Source organism: Phascolarctos cinereus, unplaced genomic scaffold (genome assembly GCF_003287225.1).
Source record: "Phascolarctos cinereus isolate Bilbo 61053 unplaced genomic scaffold, phaCin_HiC Scaffold_3;HRSCAF=262, whole genome shotgun sequence".
NCBI lineage: Eukaryota > Metazoa > Chordata > Mammalia > Diprotodontia > Phascolarctidae > Phascolarctos > Phascolarctos cinereus.
This window is the reverse complement of record NW_027555736.1, coordinates 71785788-71803093: the sequence shown is the minus strand read 5'-3', so window position 1 is coordinate 71803093 and position 17306 is coordinate 71785788. Positions and strand designations below refer to the sequence as shown.

Genomic DNA, 17306 nt, shown 5'->3' with positions numbered 1-17306 from the left:
CCACTCAGAATAATTTTCTTTTAAATTAAAGGAAATGTTAAAGATTAGTGAAAATAAAAATGTAATTTTTCCCCCATCCAAGTTCATAGATCCCCTGAAATCTCTTCATGAGTTCTTTTGGAGGGAGAATCCCAGGTTAAAGATTCCTGTTCCTTATAGCTCCAGGCATACAGTGTTAGTTTCTCCATGTCAACCCTCACTATGATGGGTCTGTTACCTTTGGAGTTAAATTTATAGGCTAATGTTTACATCAGATTGTTTTTCTATTTGTTATGAAAGAGGAGTAGATTTCCTGGGGCTTATGTCCCATGGTTACCCATTGGCATGGTGTCAAAGTTTCTCATCTTTTCTCATGAAATCTGTAAGATATTGACATCTGATTGTATACACAGAGAAATGCCACATTTCTTTTCCAGAAAGAAAAGGTAGCTTATAGCAGGTTGTCAATAGAGAATGTTTTGGTGGAGGCTTCGGGGAGACAGATGTCGGGTGTAAGGTGGAGAGACTCAAGTGAATGGTTTTTGTTTCTTACTCAGGTGTTTATGCATGGATTGGGATCAACTTTGTTTTGGGAAGATTTGACCATGAAGATGGTAAGTGTTTTATTGTGTTTCATTTAGTGTGAGCCTATGAGAAATGGCCTGGGAGGCTTTAAGTGGTGACTGTGGTTGGGGGAGTGAGGCTCTCTTGATAATTATTGAATCTCCGCTGGAATCTGTCTGGCCCACTCAGAGCATATTCTTTCCTTCTTTCTGGGGTTTGCTTCCTGGTTCTTGTTTTATTTTTACATTGATTACATTAGTATGTTGGCTATTTTTTTCCTCTTCTAAGGACTTCTAAGTAGCTTTTTTTCTTTCAGATACAGAAACCCTGGGTCCGCAAGAATCAGTGGCTGGACGTAGGAGGACAGTAGGGATACTAGATATGGGAGGAGCCTCTCTCCAAATTGCTTATGAGGTTCCTACCTCTCCTACTTTCCTTCCTCCAAAACAGGTACATATGTCCCACATGGGGGGAAATTCAGGTTTCCATGTGTCCCATTGTTTGGGTGATTTATTCAGATTGAAGTAGCTGGATAGCACAGTGGATAAAGTGCTAGACTTAGGGTCAGGAAGATCCAGGTTCAAATTCTGTTTCAGACAACTAACAAGCTATGTGACTCTGGGCAAGTCTCTTAACCTGTTTGCCTCAATTTCCTTATCTATAAGATGGAGATAATAATAGCCCCTTACTCCCAAGGTATTGTGAAGACCAAATAAGATAATATTTGTAAAGTGCTTTGTAAACCTTAAACCACTAATGCTGTTATGATTATCACACCCTCTCACCTCCCTTGAGTTATTAGAGTTTATTTTGAGGGGAGGCATTGGGCACATTGACAAGAAAAGCAAATAGTACTGATTCGTGTAAGATACTAGAAAATAAAGATGGGGAAATGTTGTTATCCTGTGTTCCACAAGCAAGGGTATGACTCTGTTCCCAACAGTTTGAGATAGATAATAAGATGGCAACAGAAGGCTGAAGGGCACCTCGAGGGCCACACGACTTGTCAATTTGTGCAGCTGTGGTATGGAAAGTATACTGCACATCGTTTAACTTTAGTTCTGGTGCAATAAAACAGAGCTTAATCCAACTCCAGTTCTGCTCTTGATTTGGGATCACAAAGGAATCCCCTAAAAGAGGCTTTAAGAAGGGCTTATCATAAAGGCCTTGTGGTGAGTAGTCTCTATAATAAAAATAATATTTGAATGAAAGAGATGCCAGGGTTTAAAGTGTATTCGTAGCTCTCGAAACCAGGCATTTTGGCCCATGTTGTCCTTGCCTAGAAATTAATCAGTGATCCGATTTAGCTATTTCCTTTCCCACTGAATTACAGGAAGAAGCTGCCAAAGTCCTGCTAGCCGAATTTAATCTGGGCTGTGATGTACAGCATACAGAGCATGTTTACAGGGTCTATGTCACCACCTTTCTGGGTTATGGGGGCAACTTTGCCCGACAACGCTATGAAGATATGGTGCTGAATGAAACCTTTACCAAAAATAGGTAATGCTGTGTTGGGGTTTGAACTTTGAACTGGATCCTGGGCAGCCCAAAGATGTAATTCTTCTAGTACTGAGTCAGTATCTTGCACTTAACAGACCTTTTAATGAAGGCCTGTTGAATTGATTGACTGTTAGGAAGAAAGAAGAGCATCTTCCTAAGGTAGATGAACCCTTTGTCATTTGGCTTGCTACGTTCTATTTTAGTGACCATCTGTGCCCGTAGATGGAATAGGCATCCCTCAGTATTGCTTTCTTTGAATCAGGATTTCTACAGAGAGGATATTTGAACTCTTAAGGAAGTGTGTATTATGAATTATCTTGCTATTTTCTGTATTTCAGAACAACAGCTAAGAAGAATTGAGCTTCATTTAGTCACTTGTCTTAAAAATATAGTGAATACAGAGAGACAGGCAGCCTGGTAGAGTAGAAAGAACACTGAGCAGACCCATTTAGGTGGAGACTGAACTCTGCTGCTTATTAGCTGTGTGACCTTGGAAGAGTCACGAAACCTTAGTTTCTTTAACTGCAAACTGGAGACAATGATATTAGCTTTCCCTGCCTTATAGGGTTGTGAGGATTAAATGAGATAATCTCAGTAAATGTGAGCTGTTACTGTTGTTACTACAATCTGCTTCACAGAAAAATAATTAGATATATTTGTTAAATCCATTGTGATTCTTGGTGTAGGTCGTTCAGAGAAACACAGAACCGGAATTATCATGACTTCTATTATCGTGGCAGGTTACTGGGCCAACAGACAGGTTTGACTCCAGAAACTCCCTTCCTGGATCCTTGCTTGCCTGTGGGCCTCGAGGATGTGGTAGAGAGGAGCAGCCAGGTCTTGCACATCAGAGGAAGAGGAGATTGGCTCACGTGTGGGGAGATGCTGCAGCCGCTGCTCTCCCGGGCCAACGCCAGCCAGGCCTCTTTGAACGGCATCTACCAGTCCCCAATTGACTTCAACAACAGCGAGTTCTATGGCTTCTCAGAGTTCTTTTACTGTACAGAAGATGTATTGCGCATTGGCGGTCGCTATCATGGGCCGACCTTTGCCAAGGCTGCTCAGGTACACCATGGAAGTTTATTTGCATCTTTTGTGTACCACCTCCTCTCCCTGCACCCCGAATTTCTGCTGGGGGAAATTTACCTCCAGTAAGCCTTCCCAGACTAACCCTCCATCTTCCCACCGGATATGGTCTTTCCTTCCTTGGAATTCTACTTGTATTTTCTTTATACATTTCTTATGTTTTTAACATTTCCAAATTATATTAGAATTATTTGTACATGTCTTGTCTCATGATAAATGAAAGAAATTTGAGGACAGGGAATAAGCCTCCTGTATTTTTATGTAAAGTTGCTTTCATTTCAGAAATAGTGACAATAAAAATTCACAAGTCAGGAGAGATAAGCTGAGACATTATGCTTATAGGCTTTGCAGATAAGGAAACTATCATTATTATATTTTTATGCATCAAATGGCATAGTTTCTAGATTCTTAAAGGAAAAACTAAAATGCAAAAAGATCTGGCTAGTAATGCAATAATTATAGATTTTATCTCTTTCAGAGTTGGATAAATATAACCCAGATTAACAAGAAAGCAGAATAGACTACTGAAAAAATTAGATTTGTAAGCCTCAAGGTGTCTTTGGCATAAGAATATTAAGGAATGTACATATTTATTAGCATGTTACAGTATTATTACTAAAAAGAAGTCATATCACCCTAGCCCACCTGCTGGCCAGACCTCACTGAGAGCCGGAAGACCCAGCAGGAACCTTGGTGAGCCCTTTCCTCAGCCTTCCTGCCAAGCCAATGTCCCCATCCCCCCTTGGCTGGAGGTTAAATCCCCTCCCTTTAGCTCCTTGGCAGAGAATCCAGAGCCCCTGCTCCACTCTGGGACCTGCGGTCTCTAACCCTGTCCCAAGTGCTGTGGGTGAGCCTCTTCAGCTTTTTCTCTTCCCTACTTTCTCCTTTTTATTGACATGGCTGTTCATACTTCTTGGATGAGCAGGAAGTCATCAAGTATGATTCTTTTGGTAAGATGGAGGACCACTTGGCCTTGCTGTCTCTGTTGTCAGTGTACCCTCCAGGCCCCAGGGCATTGCTCTCCAGCCTGCCGATGCACTCCTAGGACTCCTGAGCATGGCTCTCTACCCTGAAGCCCAGTTACCTTTAACCAAACCTTCTTTTATTGTCTCTGTGAGCTTTCTGACAATAGGGTCTGGCTCACCTTTCTGTTTGTGTCTCCTGGACGTAGCACAGTGCTTGCCACATAGTAAATGCTTCATAAATGCTTATTTGTTCATTCATGTGCCAGGGTACAGGGAGTCATAAATGCAAAAAGGCAAAAATATTAAATGTCCTTGATAGACCATGAAACAAAAATGAGCAATTAATGCAGGGAACACAAACAAAATATAATGCTAAATGGAGACTACGTAACAACACCTTGAATAATGAGTGGGTCACAGCATCTGAATTGGTAGCTGTGAAGAGAGAATGAAAACATTTATTCACTACACAAAAATTCTGAGGATATGGAAAAGGAAGTTCTCAGAGGAAAAATTACTTTTATGAAAAGACATATAACAAAATAGAATAAGAAAGCATTAAGGAAGTGATCATGTGATTAAAAAATATGCAGTCAAAACACTGGTAAACCTCAAAGAAGACGACATCTTGAAAATTATGGAAGAAATAGTAGGCAATTGGAAAAGCAGCTAGGTGGCACAGCGGATCAAACTCTGGGCCTGGAGTCAGACTCATCTTCCTGAGTTCAAATCTGGCCTCAGACACTTCCTAGAGGTGTGACTCTGGGCAAGTCACTTCACCCTGTTTGCCTCACTTTCCTCATATGTCAAATGAGCTGAAGAAGAAAATGGCAGTATCTCTGCCAAGACAACCCCAGGTGGGGTAATGAAGAGTTGGACCTGACTAACAACAAAACAAAGCAAGTTTGAGATCAAACCACCACCTCAGACATTTGCTAAAATCTGTAACCCTGGGTAGGTCACCTGACCCTATTTGCTTCAGTTCCTCAATCTGTAAAAGGAGCTGGAGAAGGAAATGACAAACCACTCTAGTATCTTTGCCAAGAAAACCCCAAATGGGGTCATGTAGAGTCAGACACGACTGAAAATTAGGCAATTAGGCAATTAGAAGATATCTATTCCTGGATTGTTACCAGAACTTTATCGTCCAGATTTTAAGTTCTTTTAATTCCAGTTGAGTTCTCCTTAAAAACTTGAGGGATATAGTATTTTGTTGGCATCGTAACCCTGTTCCAGTGATGCAGATTGTATCCCATCTACAGTGTTGGTCTTTTGAGAATTCCTGTGGCCACAACTCATCCCTTGGAGCCATCCAAATTAAGCTCGGCTGGTCCATAGACAGCAGACCTACAGGCCTTTGCTAGACTCGCAATCAAAGCCTTTCCAGCTTGGTGGAGGAGCTGCCCAAGCTTGTACTTCGCTGGCTTAGCCTGTGTGACCCACTGTCACCTCTGTGTCATGATGAGGCATCAGAAGAGGATCTGAGGAAGGGTGTGCTCCCTCGAGCTTCAGGAAGGATTGCTCCTGATGGTCCTTCTCATTTGTGATTTGTATTTGTATGTAGTGTCATATGGGCAAGGTCAAATTCTTTTCCAGTGGCCTGAGCTTTAAAAAGGCCCCAGCTTTCTTAGAATTCTCCTTTGGGGCCATGGTACGAGTCTGTAAGACTCTCCTCAGACCAGCATGCCTGTGTTAAGCTGTGCCAGGGATACAAACACAAAATGAAAAACAGACCCTGCCATTACAGAACACACACACACACATACACACACACACTATACATATATATATGTATACGTACATACACATATACAAAACTTAGGGGATTTTCCTGCAGAAGACAGCACATACTATGAGGCTTGAAGGCTCATAAAGGACAGATGATAGAAGGAGGGCTCAGGAGGTGCACATGTTAGGCCTAGGCAAAGGCACACAGTCAGAGGGTGGAGAGTCACATTCACAGACAAGCAGGCCAATAGATTGCAATAAGTAGATTGCAGAATACAGTCAACTAGGAAAAGTGGCTTGGGGCCAGATTATAACGAGCTTTAAATGCCAAGCTGGGGAATCTGTATTTTATTCCAGTGGTAAGAGGGAGCCATTGAGTTTTCTCGAACAGGAGGGTGCTGTGGTCACACTTGTGCTTTGGAAAGAATGTTTTGGCAGCTGTGTTAAAGACGAATTGGAGAAAGGAAAGACAAGAAGCCAGGAATCTAATTAAAAAGCTATCTTAATAGTGTAGGTGAAAGGTGGTGAGGGTCTGAATTAATGAGTATCTATGTGAATGAAGATAAAGAGATGGATATGCAGGAGATGTTCTGGAGGTAGTGGGCAACTGATTGGATATGAGAGGGTGAAGGAGCAGGTGAATTGAGGGTGACTCAGATTGTGAACTTGGGAAAGATGGTGGGCACTCCCAGAAATGGGAACATTTGGTGTGGGGATGGGCATAGGAGAAGGGAGACAGGTAATGAGTTCTGTTTTGTACACTTTGAGTTTGAGATGCCTGTGGGACATCCAGGAGGACATGTCTGATATCTGGTGGTGATACAGAACTGGAGATCAGGGCTGAGACGAGGTTGGATATTTAAATCTTGGAGTCATCTGAATAGATGGTAATTGAACCCATGAGAGATGTTGACGTTACCAAGAGAAAAGGGCCCAGGAACCATCTTGGGTTATACATACAAAATATGGAGCAGGTCATAGATGATGGTCCAACGGAGGAAACAGTAAAGGAACAATTTGATGGATAGAAGCAGAACAGGGGAGGCAGGGCTATGAAAACCTAGGTAAGGGAAAGTAACCAGTAGGAGACGTAATGCCAGCCAAGTCTTGTAGACGTTTCTCTTTCCTTCATACCCAGCCTGCTTTTCTACTATCACTTTCCTTCTTTCCCCAGGTACTCTTAAGGAACTGGGCTAGTCATTTGGCAGAATGTAAAAATAGGTGAAATCTATATTCAACTTTTCCACTTCAGTTTTTAGTACTGCCCTCTCACTGCCCAGCATCCTGCCCCCATCTGTTCAGTGCTCTCTTGTTTATTCTTTTTCCAGTACTCCTCTATTGCCCCCATACCCAAGAACACCACAAAAATTCTTGGGTCCCATCCCCTTGTAACTCCTCCTTTCTAAGGCTTGTAGGATTTGGAGCTGAAAGGGGCCTTAGAGGTCATGTTGACCAGTCCCCTCATCTTACAGGTAAAGAAATTAAGGCCCGAATAGTGGCTTGCTGAAGAACACGCAAGCTAGCGAGTGTTGGAGCTCTGACCGGGATGCCAACCTCCTCTCTTAATATTGTGATAAATTGTTCCTTGATCAGGCACTAATGGCTTAGCATGTTGCTCTTTCCATCTATGACGCCTGTGTTTTACTTTGCAAAAAGAGTGATGTAACCAGGGCCTAGAGTGAGTTGTAATTTGAGCACAGTGATGAGCAGCGATGGAATTTAGATCAGGGGACCTTTTTTTGATCTTAAAGTTGTAGCAGTTTGACAGCCTCGCGATTACCGTTCTGTGTATTTGTGAAGAAGGCTAGCCTTGTTTGGGAACGTCACATATAAAAAGAACCTCACTGTGGAGTCCTTTTGCTGCTTCCAGACCTAAGCCAGTACCATTTTGGAACAGAGGTTCTCTGGAGACAGGGTGGAGTGGTTTCATCCAGCGATGGAGAGAAAAGCATGAGTGGGGGCTCTAGATGTTAGGAAGCTGATATTGAGCTAAAATTGTGACATAATTCTGCTGTCATTGTTATGGGATGGATTCTGTGTAGTTCAATGGAGAAAAGAAATCTGGCCCATTTGAAAACATGGAAATGAAGGACCTGTATCTTTTCCCTCTTTAAAAACATGGGGGGAAATACTTTAGTGCTCTGTACTTACATAATTCCTTTTTCAGAAGAAGTTGGTGGTGCAATGGATAGAGTGCTGGGCCTTGAGTCAGGAAGACTTGAGTTCAAAACCTGCCTCGCAGACATTTACTAGCTGGGTGATCCTAGGCAAGTTACTTAACCTCCGTCTGCCTTAGTTTACTCAACTGTAAAGGGAAGATAGTAATAGTACCTACCTTACAAGGTTGTTGTGAGGATCAAATGAGGTAATATTTGTAAAAAGCACTTAGCATAGTGCCTGACACATAGTAGGTGCTGTATGAATGTTGATTCCCTTCCTCTCCGCTTCTTCTTTTTCCCCATAGTTATTTGTCAGTTTCTGTTTCTGGGCTTAAAAGATGAGGTGTATATGATGTATTAGCTCAACACTGTAAGGTTTACAAAGTGTTTTCCCTCCTATCAACTCCGTGAGGTAGTTCAGGCAAACTTTGTTGTCTTCTTTCTGTAGGAAAGGAAACTGAGAAGTCAGATTACTTGGTAAGAGCCCAGAGAGCAGATGGCAGGTCTGGGGTTCCCACCCAGGTCTCCTGATTCGAAGGCCTGGGTTTTTCCCACCTCATCTTGTACTGCATCTTCTTTTGTCAGTCTAGTCAATATGAATGGGATGAATTGTAAATTCCCCTAAGTGTTCATCCTTCCTGGTTTATGTCATCCATCCTCTTCTAGGACTACTGCAGTATGGCCTGGCCAGTGCTGACTCAGAGGTTCAGGAATGGCCTCTTCTCATCACATGCTGACCAACACCGACTTAAGTAAGGCATCGATTTCCTCAAATGTCATCAAACGCAGGAGAGTTAATGGTGGAAGGTGGTGTTTGGTTCTTTTGGAGGATGTGAGGGGGTTTTGTAGTAAGCATATGCTAGGAGACCCAGGGACCCCTGAATTCATCAAAAGGAATTCTGGAAAACTAGTGGGAGGGAAATGAAGATGAAACCGTCGATGGTGGTGGCAACGCTGGGGGAGTGTGTGGCCATGGGAGAGCCATTCCGCTGGGGCTCCATTCAGAGATAAGAAAGCTGCGCAGGGAAGGAGAGGCACTTTTCTCTGGCATGGCGTTCAAAGTGGGGATCGGAAGAGTAGGTCTGTTCTCTTTGCAGATATCAGTGTTTTAAGTCAGCCTGGATGTACCAAGTCCTCCATGAAGGATTCCACTTCCCATATAATTACCCAAACCTGCAGACTGCCCAGTTGGTGTATGACCGGGAGGTGCAGTGGACCCTAGGAGCCATTTTGTATAAAACACGTTTCCTACCACTCAGGTAAAGCCAGGCACATTTAATGGGGTTTAAATCACTCTCTGCTTTCTGAGCTCGGGCCTGTGAACTTAGGAGCATCCATCCAGCGCTACTATCTGACTTAGGCCGAAGGGGCTTGTTAAAGATTGGGCACAGGGGCTGGTTAGGAGAGGCTTCCTTTGCAGCTTCTCTCAGAGTGCACTCCGTAAGGAAAAGAAAGAGCACAACATGGTCAGAAAGGCTGCACTGTCATTTCAGCCTGAAATGTATGAAGTGTAAGGAAGTACTTGAGGAGTCCTCTAGCACCAGCATCCAGTCATTGGATCTTAACAGCCTACTTGTAGCTGGCACTGTGGAATATTTGGGTTGGGTGATTTAATCCAAAATAAGTTATTACCTTTAGGAAGCTAATGTTGTTTTTCTGAACCTCCCGTTGTTTCCCTAGGGATTTACGACAGGAAGGTGTCCGGCAGGCCCACAGCGGCTGGTTGCGCCTCTCCTTTGTGTACAACCACTATCTTTTCTTTGCCTGCATCCTGGTGGTGCTGCTGGCTATCGTTCTGTACCTTCTGCGGCTGCGCCGAATTCACCATCGACAAGCTAGAGCTCCGCCCCCTTAGACCTGCTGTGGATAGAAGACGTGGTGCCCATCATCGGGGTGCAGGTGGGACCATGATGCTGCTCCAGGATCAAAGCATCTCAAGAACCAGAGAACTGAAGCTCAGGCTGCCCTGGCCCCATCTTGGGCCTGTCTCAGAGGCTGCTTCGATGATCTGTGAGACTACTCTTGTGTTGTGTTCTCACACTTTCTCATGACCAGCTATCCAGAGAAGCCATAACCTAATCTGTGAAGTGATAGAGCTGACACAGGGCACTCAGCCTTGCTCTACCTAACAGTGCCAACAGGGTATGCTTCTACCCCTTTATCAGGGAGGGTTTGGTATTGGAGGAATGAGCTATACCCAGCTTCCACTCCCCTCAGTAAGGAAGGGAGTGTGGCATTGGGCAAGAGGATGCTGGAACTTGAGACATCTGATACCAAGCCTAATAGATGTTAGGAAGCATGGCAATCTTTTCTTTCTCTGTAACAGAGAAGTCTCATATGTGGAGATCCACAGCTTTTAATAATGATCCAAGGATCTTTTGTGACCGTGGACCAGCAGAACTTCTAGGCAACTGAAATCACACCAATGAATTCTCTTTTTACCTGGCAGTGAAGCTCTCATGGGATAGCCTAAGACTCTGGCCTAGGCTTGCTGCTAACGTGACTTAAATGGGATATGTCTGTTCCAAGGGCTCCATTGAAGACTTTTGTTCCTGTCTGCTTGGCATGGGTCAGTTTTTTCCATGTCAATTTGCAGGCAAGGCTAAAGCAGGGGTGGGGAACCTATGGCCCTATGGCCCTCAGGCCGCAGGTCCACCACCCCTGGACTAACTCTAGGCATTATTTTACTTCTTGAGCCTTACATGTGCTTATAGGACTCTGGAAGCTGTGACAGAGCAGGTCCTTGGGTTTTGTTTGGCTTTTTAATTAGGATTTCTGAGCCTCTAGGTCTGGGTTCTAAGTTGCCACTTCATTTCATTGCCAAGATAGATATATAGTGTCAGAAGGGATGTATATGTTTGTGTAGAAAGGAAAAGAAATAGCAGAATTCTGGGGAAAGGGCAATAAAAGTCAAGTCTTTTAAAAAGTTGTTGATAGTTTTTGCCTTCGAGAATTTCTGGAGAAAGAGAGTTCCATGTAGGAAACAGTCTGATCTGGCCAGTTTGATAACTTTAAAAGGCATTTCTCCCCCATCTCCATCAACATTTCATGAAGTAAAGAGAGAACAAGGCAGCAATAATCAGACTGGACTTTTAGGGCCAAAGGGACCAGCCTTTATGGGATGTCATGGAACAATTACTATTTCACCTACTCTCCTTGGGTGCCTTTGGTTTTTCTATTCTTGCAACAACCTTTGACGATTTTTTCCCCTCAGTTTTTACTTTTTTTTTTTTACTTTTGATCTTCCCCCCATAAGCCACTCTGACTTTCCCTTTCCATAATTTTTCTCTTGGTCCCCTTTTCACTTAGCATGAGTAAAGAAAAGATCTGTAAATTAAACAAGGTGGAAATATACATACCTGCTTGGTAAGAACTGGCGATGAAAGGGTTCCAGCCAGGTCTCAAAGTGATTTTTGAGTTATTAGGGAAGGACAAAGATCTCTGAATTTCCTTCAGGGAAATATTAAATGAATCCGATATGGAGATTCCATAGCTGTCTTTGAAAATGTTCCTATACTACATTAGGCCTATATGGTTACCTTATCCCAATTTTGTCTTCCCCTCCCCCCCCCATTTTTCTGCTTTCATATTTTAAAGTAAAAACATGTTTGGTTGACATTTAAAAACATATGTCGGGGGTGGGGTAGTGACCTGGCACCAATCCAGTTCCATTTTTTTTTTCCTACCTCGGCCTCCCAATGTTTGGAATGCTGACTTCAAGACGAGAACTAAACAAACGCTTTCGAGTCAGCTGCCAGTAAACCGCATTCAGCAGGGAAAGTGTTTGGGGACGGAAGGGCACAGAGAGAAGGAAGAGCTGTTAAATACACGAAAGCACTCACTTCACTGGGATCATTCCTTAGGCTGAGTACATTTTGTCATGGTTTTTTGTGTAAATTATCCTTCATATTATCGAGTTATTGGAAATGGTTTTTGGCTTTTTTTGAATATGTGTTTTTTAATTACAAGGTCTGGGACCAATTATATTCTCAGTTTCAAGTAAGTTATTACCTTTAAATTGTGTGAAAGCATGGAAGGAAGATATCTAAATGTTATCTCTTAAAACTACCAAAGACACTTAATATTTGCTATTGGCATTTTATCTTGCATTTCATTCCTTTGCTCTTTCTGCGGGCTCTTTGTCAACTTCCAGATGGGGTCTTTTTAGAGTCACATGACGAACATCACTTCCCTGACAACGGAGCTATCCTTGTTCCCTTCTTAGGACCTGTCCATAATTTGGGTTTGCATACTACAGTGTGGCTTTCACTCTCTCATCCCCCACCACAAGCTTTCAGTCTTTTTGCATTTTTCTTCTACTTAGGTATCTGTAATTGGAATTTTTCTCCCTGTGAAGAGAAATACTTTCATCAAATTCAATACTTTTTTCCCTTGCAAATTTTAATATGATCTCTGCTGTTACTGATTCAGGTCAAATCCCATTATATTTCCTCGTAAGAAAAGCTGTAATGGCATTTTCCTTATCTCAGGACAACAGATTTTTATTTTGAATAATTAAATGCAATGTATCCTTTTCGCTCTTCAACTTTTGTCTATATATTCATTCCTTGGTAAAGCAGAAAAAAAGGTGAATATTCAGTAGTTTGGCATAATACAGGCTCGAGCAGTTAACTGTTAACCCCTCACAAATGTCCTTACTTCTACTAACTCTGCTTTTGGGCCAACAAAAGGGTTTTTAAAGGGTCTGGAAAGATTTTAGATTTGCTTGTTAAGTATCCTGTGAAAGTGTTTCATCTTACTCAGCTCTGCCTTTACTCTAATTCACTTTCAGGATTCTTGGGAAGTATTTCTCAAAGTGTGGCCCATTAGATGTTATAAGGATAGAGACTGGACCAGAGATTTCATTTTTATGGGGAATCCCTGGGGGAAGAAACTCCCCTCTACCAGTGCAGCTCAGCACTTTTTCTACGACTCAGACTTAGAATGCTGTCCAAAGCACTGAGAGGTTTGGAGATTTGCCCAGGGTCACGAAGCCATTATGAACCTAGGCCCTCCTGGTGGGCCTACCTCCCTTTGGGAATATAGTCATTTACTTATATAATGTCAGTCTTTGCTGACATCATTAATATCAGTGACCTAATTTCATGGGTCTTTAGTCTACAGACCAAAATGTCTGAGAACTTAAGCAAGTGGGAGGGCTGGGGCAAGAGACACTTTGGTGCTTTTAGATACTAATCCCTTAAGTCGATGGGGAAGACATCATTTCTAACAGTAATCATTACAGGCAATTCCAGTAGAATAAATATATTGACACACCCTGCTCCAAGACTTGATTATAACAGTATCATTTGCATAATATATTCTGGTGTATGTTTACCACCTTTCATGAATACCTCAATGCCTAAAATTACCTTTGCTATGCATTTAACTGCTTTGCTCACATCTGAATAATTTTCATTATTAACAAATAAGAGTATTAGCAGTGTTTAGCTAAAACTCACATACTGGCTTCTGCTGTTCTCAGTCGGTTTCATGATTCTCTAAGTAGGTAATATTAGGCATGTATTTTTAGAATTTGCCTGCCTTTATAGTCAGTAATTCATTCAGCCAACAGCATCATCTAAGGTGTTTCCAGGCTAGTCACATTCCAAATTATCGAAGGACGAATGAGTAATAAGCTCTACCTCATTAAGCAATAGGGCAGTGGATGGAGCACTGAGCTTGGAATCACGAAGGCTCATGTTCAAATCCAGCCTCGGACATTTACTAGCTGGGTGACCCTGGGCAAGTTTGCCTCAGTTTCCTCATTTGTAAGATGAGCTGGAGAAGGCAATGGTAAACCACTCCAGTGTCTTTGCCAAGAAAACCCCAAATGGGGTCACAAAGAGTCAGACACAACCGAAGAGCAACGACAAAAACATTAAGCAATTGGATTATTGTTGCAGAAGGCGTCTACGCTTCCAGTAACAGCTTTCTTTTTTGCTGCCTTTAGTGTCTTGGCAAGCAGGTTTAGAACTGTCTGATTCCCTCTCTTTGTGCGAGTATGTCTGTTATGTCACTTAGCTTAATTTCAGTTGGATTAAAAAGTAAGGTGGCAGTAGCCACAGTTGAGGCTTAGAATTCCACTGAGTTAGTCTCTACTGCATTCTCGTTTTATTGCCATTTATGGCCAAATACTTGAGTCTGTAAGGCTTTTGTATTATCCAAAAATACTGCTAAAATCAGTTCTTGAAAGCCAAAAATTGTGGTTCATTTTATACTTAAATTTGCCATGCATTTCACGAAGAGCAATTAGTCATACCCTGAAAAACGATGACAAACAGATCGGAGGGAGCCCAGTAAGGCTGATGCATTGCTCTGTAAGTCAGGGGCCTGGGGTTTTAGTCCATTTTCCTATTAACTCATTGGGTGACCTCAGGTGAGTCACCCCTGCCTGTGGATCTGTTCACCCATCTCTAAATGATTCCAGGGCCAACCCCTTCCAGCTCTGGCCTTCTACGCTTCTGTTTTTGTTTTGTTTACACTATTCTCAAGTCTAACTTGGATTTCACCTTTTTGAGCTTGGTCTCTCCTTGGGCTTAGAAAGTAGATCTGCCCTGCTTAGACAAACAGCTAGTACTTTTCTTTTGCCTCTGCTCCAGCTCATGGTTTTCCTCCACAGCAAAGTCTATTTTTTATCATGATAGCTAACCTTTTAAAGTACTTTCTTTATAAAAATGGATGATATCGTACCCATATCATAGAGGAGGAAAGTGAAGGTCAGAGGGGTTAAATGACTTAATTGTGGTTACATAACTAGTATTGAGTTGAGGACTCAAACTCGGGGCCTTCTGAATCTAAATCTAGGACTTCTATGTCCTCTTTGGGTCATTTCTTCCCTTCTGTGCTAAACTCACAATCAGGTATCCTCAAATTGTAATAACAGAGGTCACCTCCTGTCTGTTTATGGCTCAGAAATCTTCGCCAGAAGAGGGGGCAAGACAATAGGATAAAGCATAAAATTCCCATCACTTCACACTGGCCCTTATAGTTGGAATACTCTTCTGGATACCTGAAGCAAAAAAGAATACCTTTCAGTTTATACAAACAGAATTACATTCAGTAAGCTTTTATTAAGGTAATTAAAACAGATTTTTCCTTCCCTTCATGGAGTTTACATCTGGTGATAGAATATATATGTACATGTAAATAGGAAATATGTGTAAAGTAATTTCAAGGACAGCGTGCTAATGAGCGAGATGGGGGAGGGGGTCAGGGAAGTGTGACCCAGACTCTGGTTTGAAGGAAGGCAGGGAGTCTGAGGGGGAAAGCACATTCCAGATATGGGGCCCCACTTGTGCAAAGGCCCTGCAATAGGAGGTAGGATAATTTGCCAACAATTTGCCATTATGGTAGTTGTTTTTCTACTGGCTCCAATTTTTATATTTATATAAGTGGTTTCTTATAAATCTTATGTAATTTAACAATTTAAATGGAAACAAGCTTGCTATGAAATCATGTTTAATGTGCAATCAGTTGTATAGTAATACCAAGATTAAACTTCTTTTCTTTCATGCGTGACAAAGATTTTGTCCAGGTCTTGGGTAAAAGGTTCATAATTAATAGATCTTTTGTATCCCTAGTATTTACTTTTTCCTATCCCCACAGTTGCTCAGATATTTGGGTACCTTTATGTGGGACGTGCTGTTTCCTACCCCAAACCCTGGGGCCATGTCTGATTTCTTTCTTTTTTTTAAAATATGAGGCAGTTGGGGTTAAGTGACTTGCCCAGAGTCATACAGCTAGTGAGTGTTATGTGTCTGAGGCTGCATTTGAACTCAGGTTTTCCTGTCCCAGGGCTGGTGCTCTATGCACTGCACCACCTAGCTGCCCCCATGTCTGATTTCTCTTCAGTAGTTCTGACCCTCCTGTCCCACTGAATTCTGCCCCAAGCTAATGATTAAAGAGAAAGGAGGCCAAATGCATCTGCCACTAACTTCAGGTGTTCCCTTGGGACAGTCAGACTAGCAGGACAGTGTCACACTGCCCTCTGCCCACTGAGGGATGAACGAGGCCCAAGTGTGTGACCAAAGAAGGCGCTTCTGCTTGATTCCCACAAAGGCAGCTTCCTGAGAGGTAGAGTCCTGCAGGGCAGGCTTTTCAAGCACACAGTCCAAAATACTCCCCTGCTTGGCCTGAGTGTAGATAATGCACCACCAGGGATCCTTCCACAGAGTTCAGTGGCCTCCATTTCTACGGGTGTAGGTGGGACAGAAGGCTGGGCCGGGGGCCTGCAAGATCAGGGTCACGTCAGCTAGAAAACTCACACCTTCCTTTTCCCCCATGTAGTCACAGATCCTTCACCTGTTCCATTCTTGGAATAGTCACAAGTAAAGAGTTTGTTAGCTCCTTGGAGGCTAGCTGCTACAATCATTTCTGGGCCCTTGAAATAAGGTATTTGGCTCTGCTACAGGAGCTTCATAATTAACCAAGCGATAAACTACCTCTAGATTTTTGGGACAAAATCTGGATGGGTAAGGAAGGTACCCAAAGTGTTTGGGCTAGTCAGATAGTCCAACAAAGAACTACACACAGTGACAACTGTAAAACCTAGGGGGAGAATAAAAACATTAACTTAAAACAATACAGAATTGATCAGAACAATAAATGCTTTTTAAGTAAGGAAACAATAGATTCTAGTGGAGAGGTAGGCTCCAAGGAAATGGAAAAAGAACACAGCAAAATCAGTGTCATTTCAGGGGTCAAACAGAAGGCAGAGCAATCAGCGCCTAGTCCCCTAGTCCAACCCCTTGAGACCCAGGACAGTAAAGTAGTTTTGCCGTGGTGACATGGGTGGCAAGCATCAGCCCCTAAAGGAACCTAGGCCTCCCACCTGGAAGCCACACCCTTCCCTCTGTACCATGCTGTGCACACACACACCCTGAAACAGGACAATCGGTTGAGGAAAGGAGGGAAAGCCCAACCACTGCAACAGGAAAGGGGGGAAGAAGTAAGACATAGAGGAGCACGGTGCTAAAGCCCGCTCATGAACCGAACAAGCCTGAGGACACCACGCTGGCAGTCACATCAGGACACTGGGGCTCTGGGCCTGGTTTTGCTACAAACTATGACCTTGTACTTGGTCAGCCCCTTTCCCTCTCTGGCTCTCAGTTTCTTTATCTGTAAAATGAAGAGATCGGGTAAACAAAGGCTCCAAACTGCCCAGAACCAGTCGGTGCTCCCGCACCAACCAACACACCCATTAGGCTCTGTCCTCTTCGGCACTCAGGCATCGGGGGGGGGGGTGGGGTGGGGGGAATGGACAATGCCATACTAAGACACGACAAAGTTGAAAGAGCTTTGCAGCCAGGAAGGCCTGAAGAAG

The 17306-nt window shown here is 42.9% G+C and overlaps 1 protein-coding gene across 1 annotated transcript in view; it reads left to right on the top strand.

Moving 5' to 3' along the window:
* Positions 1–15495, top strand: part of ENTPD7 (ectonucleoside triphosphate diphosphohydrolase 7) — a 39296-nt gene extending 23801 nt beyond the window's left edge. The window contains 8 exon segments of the mRNA XM_020996876.2: positions 537–593; positions 860–993; positions 1877–2043; positions 2784–3108; positions 8648–8733; positions 9079–9240; positions 9662–9816; positions 9819–15495. Of these exon segments, the coding sequence (XP_020852535.2) occupies positions 537–593; positions 860–993; positions 1877–2043; positions 2784–3108; positions 8648–8733; positions 9079–9240; positions 9662–9816; positions 9819–9892 (1160 nt within the window). The 3' untranslated portion in view covers positions 9893–15495.
* The last annotated feature ends 1811 nt before the right edge of the window (positions 15496–17306 follow it).